The 10,123-nt window shown below is 41.3% G+C and overlaps 1 protein-coding gene across 1 annotated transcript; it reads right to left on the reverse strand.

Moving 5' to 3' along the window:
• Nucleotides 1–304: 304 nt before the first annotated feature.
• On the reverse strand, nt 305–9,321 carry marveld2b (MARVEL domain containing 2b). Its single transcript, XM_085424974.1, has 7 exons — nt 9,184–9,321; nt 5,876–7,102; nt 4,686–4,721; nt 4,413–4,591; nt 2,727–2,898; nt 2,599–2,649; nt 305–1,387 (listed from the first exon to the last, which is right to left on the reverse strand). The coding sequence occupies exons 2-7, from the start codon at nt 7,085–7,087 to the stop codon at nt 1,271–1,273; spliced, it is 1,767 nt and encodes a 588-aa protein (XP_085281100.1). The 5' UTR covers nt 7,088–7,102; nt 9,184–9,321; the 3' UTR covers nt 305–1,270.
• Between the last annotated feature and the right edge of the window lie 802 nt (nt 9,322–10,123).

A 10,123-nucleotide genomic window follows, 5' to 3' on the forward strand; every position in this document is an offset into this window, starting at 1 on the left:
GAACAGCTGCTGCAGGAAAATGTCGCTGGGTCTGCTGTTTTTGGATAGCTGTTAGTTTATTCATCAGAGTAGCTGCAAAATTAAAACCCCTGGAAGCAGAACTTATTACCAATCTTTCAATGGGCACCGTTTCAGGTAGGGGTCATGGGAGTTGGCATAAGGATTTTTGGCACCAAGAGTCATATTGTGTTCCTTGAACAGAGTGGTCGGCTTTAAAGGTTTTCCCATGAAATGAACAGTGAGTAGAAAACAACAACCTGGCACTAAAGGAAGGCACTGCAGCACACATTGATAGAAACAAAAAACTTTAATGAAGGTTACAAAAGAAAGGTACCAGAAGACAGCTTGGTGTTCATGGAGCTGTGCGGTCGGAGACAGGTCAGAGTTCAAATAGTCAACTGATTCAAGGTTCTGCTGGGAAACTTTAATGTCCTGTGATGCGTTCCCTACCTCCTCATCTCGCTTTAACTTCAAGCACCTAAAAGATCTCTTGTGGAGAATCTGTTCATCATGTGGACTGACCGTACCAACCATTGCACCACCATGTCAGCCAATTTTAAACACATATTTACTATGGCAAAGTTGTACAAATCACAAAGCAGAATTTACATTATAGTTAAAAATATAAATTCAGAGCACAGGTTTCATGTTTAAATGCAAAATAAGGCAAATACACATATCTATCATATGACCCCAAACCAAAACTACAGATAAAAAAAACAGTGTCCAGTCAGAGGAAAGCAGTCAACTATCTTTATTATCTTGCCCATGAATAAAAGTAACTGTATTAAAGTTTCCATAGCAACATCCAACATGAAGATTTCATCTCTTTGCTTGTCTACCAGTGTTCTTTTGAAGTTGCTGTTGTTGCTGTTATGCTAAGCTAACATGGCCATCTTACAGTCTCTAAAACAGCAAAATCCCCAATATGTTCTTTTACAACTATCGGGGAGTGCTGTGTGCATGTTCATTTACCAACACTCTGTTGAAGTTTACGGTTTCCGTGACTTTTACTATTCCCTCTATAATGACGACACATCCCAGACGATGTTCCTTCTAGTGACAGTGAGTCTACCATCCATCATGACGGAGTGACTGCAGTGTTTTCCACCTATTTCAATGTGATAATGTCACCTCTGTTGTCAGGAATTATGGTTCAGCAGTAACGGGGAGTTTCACTTGGAAGAGACAAGCGTCTTTTTTAAATTTACACCACAGTCCCACTGTTGTGTTGTCGCAGAGCACACCTGAGCACACCTGTGTTAACTGCTTAGTTGGCATCGCTGTAGCCCACGGACTTGTTGTACTCTTGAATCTTCTGTTTGATGTGAGAGAGCTTGTTCTTTAGATACTCACACCTCTCTCTTTTTTCCAAATATGTTGGGTCCTAACAAGGAAAACATAAATCAGTAAAATTGAGTACATTTCTTCACAAAGATTTCGGTAAACCACACAAGTATTAAGAAACCAGGCAGTACATTTGAACCCTAATGGTGACACACCATTAGAGGTCTCAAGTTGGGTTTTTCAGACTTTCAGTGTTCGTTTGCTTGTCAAAATATGAAAACAGGATAGATAGTACAAGAAAGCTGCCATGATTAATCTGAGCTAGAGCTCCAAATCACTGTCATTGTTATGGCCTTCTATCCTACAAAAGCCATTACCCATCACCTGCTATACCACACAACAGTAAGGTGATTTGGCATCTGCATTTTTCTGATTCCTGTAGTAGGATTTGTATGTACAGCAGCAGAGAGACTTAGAAAACCAACTCATCTATCATCTGTGACAGTGGATGTGAAGTAAATTTAAACAATTTACTTGTGCTTTTTCACTAAAATAAAAGGGAAGAACACTTTTTAAACTTTTTTTTAATGATTTATTCATTTTAAGTGGTACTGTGCACTGGGTTTGGATATTCAGCAGGTATGACCCTTCTATGAGGAGTTTATATGTTTGCTTGTAGGTTTTATTTTTATTTTATTTGTTTTCTTGTCAGGGAGGTGAGGATGCTCCTGTAATAAAAAACCATGTTAGATTAATGCTGCGCAGTAAAGCACTAGATTATTAACCTCTGGGGTTTCAGTTCCTTGACTAAAGTCCAATTAAAAATGACTTCCCTTCTCAGACTGTTGCATTCGCAACCCAAGCCCAGTGAAGTGACAGAAAATGGATGGATAAAAATAAAACAATAATGAAACAAATACTGGAAACTACAAAAATATGAGTCTAACACAAGAACGATATATAATGGTTAGTGAGACAAGTGTGACTCAGCTGAAAAACTGCATTTATTTTCCAAACAAATTCATATGTTGTAAATAGATTCTTCTGAGGTTTGATGAGAGTTTGGAGTTATGCACTCAAACAAGTGTCTGCTAGGTTTTTTGGTTTATCCAAACCTTTCTGTAAAACATCCCCCCCCCCCCCCCCAAATATATGAAAGCACAACAGAGTGTTAGTGGGGCAGCTCTTTGATCTAAGTATTATTAAAAATAATAACTGTTATTAACAGAGACATGAAGGGATATCTTTTACAGAAACACCCCTTCCCTAAGACCCCAGTCTGACAGACAACAATTCATGATGTATACTCACAGCTTTCTTCCTCTGATACTCCATTAAAATACCATTTATCCGCTCCTTCTCCTGAAACAAAGCAAACGTGTTACTGGATGTAATGTTACAATGTGTGTGTCTGTCTATCTGCTCGCTAGCAAAATTACCATTTGGCTGGAGGGCCGGGATGGAAGGTTCGCCATCATTTCATCCATCTCTTCGAACTTCTTGGCCATGGCCTGGACCTCAGCATGCAGTTCTTTGTACTCAGCATACTGGTCATTGAACACAGCCTTGTACTGGTCCCTCTCCTCATCTGTGTAAATGCTGGGATACTTCCTGTAGAAACAGCAAAGGAAACAATATTTCTTGGAGCACTGGCAGCTGAATGTGTCTAACACAGGTGTTTAACTGGGATACCCTCCTTTATCTTATCTTACTTATCTTATTCTTGATCTTAAACTGCTAATAAAAATCTGATTTCTGAGGATGGTTTAGAAAATAGTTAGTTTGGTAAACTGGTAACTGAATAAACTACTTTCTAAACCATGTGTGCACCTTTAATTTTTGTCTTACTGACACCAAATCCATGAAAAGATCTAAGATCATAAAGGAACCAGTGAAGGCAGCTTAAATATGCACTCAAAAAATAATTGTTTTTGAAGGCTCAGTAATGTTCTACTAGAGCTGGTCAGAGGAGTTTTTAGCAAACTGTTATCAAGCACAAGTAATAATGTACTATTTGTAGTGTGGATTTAACCCACATTTAGAGTTGTGCTGTGTATTTAGGCCAGCAGGACACTGTGTGATGACACTTTCTGGATAACAATGGAGTTCAGTGATAAAGGAATTAAATGTGTGGCAATACTTATTTTTGATTCTCCATAGGGCATTCTTTGACAGTGTAGCACATTAAATGCCAAAGACCAGCACTTCCTAGTCCTACCCACACTGGGCCAGAAGGTCTATCTGATGTGTGTCGGTGTTGTTCCTGGATCATCATAATAATATTTGTCCAGGATCAACATCGCATCTGACCAAACATAGTTATGATGTCATAGCTTTGCGGATGTCCACTCAAGAAAAAAAAAATCCAAAATGAGGGCTGTTAGGGCCAAGGTGTGATTGTGGTGAGGGTTTGGTGTGTGATGTGATGGTGTTTCCACATCGCAAAGCTATGACATCACTACAGTATGACTAGTCACTTGCAATGATGAAACCTGGACCAACATTAAATTTGTTGATCCAGTAACTGGACCGACAGGAGGACATCAGATGGTGTAAACAGAAACACGCGCAACAAGCTACACATGAACTGTATGCCACTTTGTGTGAGATGGGCCTAACGTGAAAGTGTGACAAACAGTAGCACTGGTGAAATGGTTATTCAGCCTTTGTAGCAGTGAGTTTTCTAGAAGAGCCATAATTCACATAGTCTGTACTGGAGTGTTCACAAACTAAAAGAGGTCACACCATTCTGGGTGGTTTGGAGTTATGTATTTTTCATTTACAGACGTAAGTGTGATACTGCTTTCCCAGAATACCCATGTACAAAAACACAGTGGTCATCATTGCACTGCTGGAGGTTTTATTTCTGTTAAAACACTTTAATTTAATTCTATTTTATTTATATAGCATCATATCCAATCAGCAGTCCCCTTGAGGCACTTTATAATGTAAGGTAAAGACACTACAATAGGGAAACACTGCAACACGAGAACAAAATTGGGGACTGTGTTTAATCAGTCTGTTTGTATGTCAAATGTACATGTGACATCTGATACTACACTAGGGCCTCCCTGTTAAATGCACAATACACAGCTGGAAGACGAAACCTAGATGGTAATACTCACGCCACATAGTCGGCTATAACAACAGGTTTGGGGATGTGTCCGGCTGGTATGTGACCACGGAGGATCTCTGGCTCTGGTGCCATGAGAGGAGCAGCTTTTAAGTGGTTGGGAGCATCCATGATGTCTGGCTGAATGGTGGGGAGAGGGGTCTGCTCCGACACCATGGAGGATGGACCAAGCTGCGGCAGGTAAACATAGACACATGTTCAGATCATACATACTGTGTGCACCTTGGTGTCTGCAGGAACATTTCAAACACTTTCTCATACTTACTATAGAGAGTGGGACAGATGAGCCAATGGTTCTTATCTATTGTGTAATGAAAAAGAGAAACAGGAGTTTACTGACATTGGGTAAATACACCCTCTCTGCAAAACCTAAGCTGTGATGCTATGTTCTCTTTAGATAGAAGAGGTTTTCTACTCCCAACCCTTCCAAACAAACCACGCTTGTTCAGTCGCCTTGAGGCGACTTATGTTGTGATTTGGCGCTATATAAATAAAATTGAATTGAATTGAATTGAATTAATTCTACTGTCATGAACTCTCACGTTCACTGAGGCCTGTACAATCTGACATGAAGCTCTTGGGTTGTTTTACTGTGTCTCTGAGCAGTGCATAATCTGATCTTGGGTTGAATTTGCTTTGACATCCACTTGTGAATAATCTTTCTCCTTGTAGAATGCTGGGCTTCAGTTTGTTTCTTAGCTTAATTTCCATGGTGAAATCATCAAGGTGTGCAACACACGAATAAACAAATGGACTGGCTCTTATATAGCACTTTTCTACTCCATCTGATCACTCAATAGAACTTGCCTTATTGACCCAATCATACAAGCACTTTTTTCTATGCTTTTCTATACACAATTGAATATTAGATTAGAATAAAAACTGGAGATAAAGAGAATAACAGCTGGCTAGTTCTTTGGGGGGCATAACTATTCAAAAACACAACAGGATAAGCATCACTGCTCAGTATTACTTTTCAGTTTTATTGTAGGGTTATTACCTAACAGTGTAATGCACTTTGAAATTGCTGTGGCTGTTGTTGTCATTTGGTGCAATAGAAATAACACTGAATTACACTGAAAATAAAATTGTTGCATGTAAAAAAAGCTCATCCAGTGAAGCAGGTGATTACTTAACATTACTTACAAAGCGGTCTTACAACAGCGTCCAGGAATGCTGACTCTATTTTCTAGAGGATTGATTGGCATTAGGTTTTGGTTTTGTATGTGCTGATCTCTTATCTTGGATATAAAAGCACAGGATGGGTGCAAAAACATGATAGTTTACTTACTGGGGTACACTGTCATGTAATAGAATTAATGTTTTATTACATGACAAATTTAACCCTAAGCCCCCAAAATGTTCTCTGGAGTATCTCCAGGCCTCTGCATTAAAGGTCAGATTAGGTATTTAGCTGTGAATATTATTTTTGTGCTTTTTGTGTGTGTGTCAGACCTCCTGTGCCAGCCCCTCTTTCCTCATCCTGGCTGCTTCATGTCTCCACAGCTTCACACACACCGCTGCACTAATAAAGTAGAGCACCATGGTGATGAAGATGAAGATAATGGCTGCTGTCTGGCCGGACTCGGTGCGACAGAATGCACCGTTCACTCCATTATTGAAGACTGGCGAGTAGCACAGCCCCCCTCGAGTTGTGTCATTCACATACACCAATCCTGCGGCTAAATAGAGCACACCCAGCACCAGATTTATGGAACACTCTGTTAGAGGCCACCATGAGGAATCCAGAAGGATGGCTCTGTAGTACAGGGTCATGCCAAGAACAACCAGAATAACTGTCACTATCCATGCAAGGCCAGCCACAACCAGAACAAAAGGCGTCTTGGGTCCTGTGTATAAATAACCCCCAGACCCATATGCAGCAGCGCCTCCACCAAGCCCTCCATACAGCTGCGGCCCAGAGTACCCATACATATTGAACCACTCATTGTCCTTATGAACGTAAGCGCAGACACAGGCAAACACTGCAGCTCCAAGCAGCAGCTGCACACCGCCCAGGATCCTTAGCAAGCCAGCCCATGACTTCATGTAGGAGTAGCGCGCATGATATTCTTCCACCCGCTCCTGGTACGTCTGAACTGAGACATTGGTGGGCACTGCAGATGCAGAGTCAAATGCTTCGGCACCGAGCAGCAGTCCATCTCGCTCCTTTTGAGATGTGTAGCTGCCTCCAGAGCCACCATAGCGGTCTCGATAGGAGCCTGGAAGGGAGGGAGATGGAGGGGCAGAGTGAGGCGGTGAGCAGGGGACTCCTGATGTGGTGTGGCACTTAGCACTCTTTTTGGATGAAGGAGCAGGGGAATCAGGGCCAGACCCACCCTTGCTACCACGGTTACTGCTGTTGCCACGGAAAAAGTTCTTGACAGAGTCAGGGATGAAGCGGCGAACTGGCTTAATGTCCATAGCGTCCCGGTCTTCGTCCATTGGGTCGTCATTGCTGGGGGGATAGAAAGCTTCAGGTCCAACAGGTGGCTGTTCAGGTAGAGGGGGAGGGGGCAGGGAGTCTAAGCTTACAGCTGGCACTGTCCCATGCAGGAGTTGTGGAGGTGGAGGTATTGCAAGGTCCCCATACAGGGAATCTGCTGGGACCTGGTCATAGAGTGGCATCTCCCTCACTCGGTCAAATCTGGAGACTCCTGAAAACATCGCAGCTTTGACTTTCTGCAAAGAGAAACAGAGAGGATTACAATGGCATAGTACCAAGATCTGAACTTACAGCACCTCTAAAATAAAAACACAGGCCTTAGTTTCATTCCTCATCTTCTCGCAGCTGCTTCCTTTAGGGGGTACCAAAGGAGATCATCTGCCTCCATCTCACCCTGTCCCAGCATCCTCATCTGTCACTACATCCATGAACCTCCTCTGAGGTCTTCCTCTTTTTCTCCTGCCTGGCAGCTCCATCTTCATTATTTCATTATCCTTTGGATAAACTGGACACTCTCCCTCCACTGCATATGTCCAAACCATCTCATCCCAGACTGAGCTGTCCCTCCAATGTACCTATTGCTAATCCTGGATTGCTCATCTGAGCATTTTCAGTTTGGCCTTCTGTCTTATTGTCAGTGCCACCGTCTCCAAAGCATACATCATGGCAGGTCTCACTACCTACTTATAAACCTTCCTTTTCATTACTGTACACTGCACCCTGCCTGCACTCTCTTCTTCATTTCTCTTGGGCACTGCCATTGGAGGTATTTAAACTCATCCACCTTGAATACCTCTGCTCCTTGCAGGTTCACTGATACAGTTTCACTGCTTTCCATAAATCATGACAGCACTGTACTTTTGAATTTTTGCCAAGGTCCAAGAAAAAAATATCAGCTACAGCGAGAACTTTAATAAATGATCAGATGACACAAATTGGATGAAACAAATTCAGAATGTAATGTAATTCCATTAATTGAGTCATAAATGCAAAACGTATGCTGTAAAGCCAACTGTTCGTCTGCTGGTGGGTGACCAGTCTTTACTCAATTTGAAGAACAGTAAACTGTTTGGATTTAAATGTCTACGAATTCCAAAATTATCCCTCTAAGATAATAAAAGTACTGTGATTATCCAGTCTGCACTGCTGTGTCAGTGCTCCACACAGGAGCTCCAATAAATACTTGGTATACCGAATACCCACCAACTCTGCTGTGGAGGAATTTTGGCTTGTTTTTCCTTTTCAGAACTGCTTTATGCTGGAAACACTGACCATTCACACCTCAGCAGGTTTGGGTCCAGACTGTGCTTAGGCTATTTTAAACTTAGTTTTGGAATTTTGTGCTTGGTTTAGATGAAAGAGGAACCATGTCTTCTTAAAAGATCATACAATAATCTCTCAACACCTTGAGGCGATTTTGAAGCATGGGAAAGTATCATCCACATAAATATTTCCTAGCTTTCTTGTTTTCTTATATGTGATGTACAAGAAAATGTCCTTCATCAACCAAGTCTATTTCTCCGTCACTGGAGTCTTTAATTCAGGTCCCCACTGTAGGCTTGTCTGCCACTAAGTGTGGTGCAGCTGACTGCAATCCACTGTGTCTCACATCTCATCAGTCAGGTCAAGGTTTCAGCGCTTGTCCTTCATTTGGCTGCAGAGCAGCACTCTTGCCATAATTAAAATGGTGAATGCCTCACACCAGCAGACTTTTCAGTCAAGGCTGTCTACATGAGGCATCTTCCATTTATTAAGTTAATATAACTGTTATTTGTAAAAACTGGGAAAGCTTAAGGGAACTGTAGCAAAACAGCTAATTCCATGAGTAAAATGACGAGAAATGAGCACAAGATCAGAGATTTTGTTTTGTTTTGTTGTTTTTGTTTAAACAGAGAACATTCACAATAATTTCATTTTTACGTTATTTGTGAATATTTCTAGAATATTCTCAGTATGACATTGCACAATAGGACGTTTTTTTCTCTTGCTTCATGGCAGCACTCCTCAATAAGTAAACTAAAGGAGAGATTTGTAGTTTTACAGAGCTTAGCTCAGACTCCCCATGACTCAAGGCTCACAAAATATACACTATTTAGGACTCCTAGCTTAATCTCTTATGTTGGTCACAGGTTCTTCAAAGGGCGTCTGTACATCAGCACAAGGTACCGCCTTTACCGTCAGGTCCCAAAAGCGCACCGACACATGATGAGGGTGGCAGAGCTGGGAGTGCACGGCTTGACCACAACACACAGAGCACTTCAGACTGGAAGTCCATCTGTTCCCCTCCTATTCAAACTTCACTCATTCGCTGACTTACCTTCTCACTGGTGTCGGTGCTGGTCTGTGACACAGGCAACAGCCTCCTGTCTTTGTTTTCTCACACTTATAGGTCAGGCATCGCTATGAACAGTGGTTAAAGCGCAGTCAGGAGCCGGAAAAGCAAAGTGCTCGCACCTCCCCACCGCGGTAAAACTTACCTGACCTGTCCGGCCAGCCTCACGATGCGTTCACGGCCTCTTTTCACATCTGAATCCTCACTCTCTCATTCTTACGCCACATTGTTGTGTTCCCTTGAGTAAAGGCGACTTTCAACAACCGTTTTTATAAGTAATATTTTTAATACATTTATTTTTATTCTTTTGCAAAAAAAAGTATCACTTATTATAACTGTAAAAAATGTTGATTGGAAACGTAAGTGATATCGGTAGCTTAGCCCCTTATTTCTTGATAGATGTGAGCGCAGTTTACTCTATAGAAATGTACTTCCTCAGCATAGGGTGATCCTTATGAGTCCTAATATACCATATACCATACCGTGTACATTATAACATACCATAATAGACCCATTTCTGTAATATACTCACATATCTATATTATTGCTAATATATATTGTAATATATCTATATCACTAAAGCACTTCTGGATGGATGCAAACTGCATTTCGTTGCCCTGTACCTGTGCATGTGCAATGACAATAAAGTTGAATTCTATTCTATTCTATTCTATTCTAATTCTATTCTAATATCTGATCCTAATGAGTCAGAGACATTATGAGATGGTGATTAAAAATCTATAAAAAAAATAAAAAATACAAACAAAATACCGCACTGTTGCAGAACATGTAATTAATGCTGCAGAAAACCACCAGTCTGATAGTTTAATGCACAGAGCAGTAAAATAAACATATTAATTCCAGTGACTCGTTTTTTGAATGGCCGATGTGATGATTAACAGGCAGAGTCAATCAATCTGCAGGA

The sequence above is a fragment of the Rhamphochromis longiceps genome, linkage group LG12 (genome assembly GCF_057381845.1).
Source record: "Rhamphochromis longiceps isolate RC_006_pf linkage group LG12, R_longiceps_female_GT1.1, whole genome shotgun sequence".
In the NCBI taxonomy this organism is placed as follows: domain Eukaryota; kingdom Metazoa; phylum Chordata; class Actinopteri; order Cichliformes; family Cichlidae; genus Rhamphochromis; species Rhamphochromis longiceps.

What these genes read in the sequence shown, in the direction of transcription:
- marveld2b (XM_085424974.1), bottom strand. Translation starts at nt 7,087, where the DNA reads ATGTTTTCAGGAGTCTCCAGATTTGACCGAGTGAGGGAGATGCCACTC. An exon ending in CATCTGTCCCACTCTCTATA is followed by an intron (nt 4,592 to 4,685) that starts GTAAGTATGAGA and finishes TACCTGCCGCAG; the next exon opens with CTTGGTCCATCCTCCATGGT. An exon ending in GTTATAGCCGACTATGTGGC is followed by an intron (nt 2,899 to 4,412) that starts GTGAGTATTACC and finishes CTGTTTCTACAG; the next exon opens with GAAGTATCCCAGCATTTACA.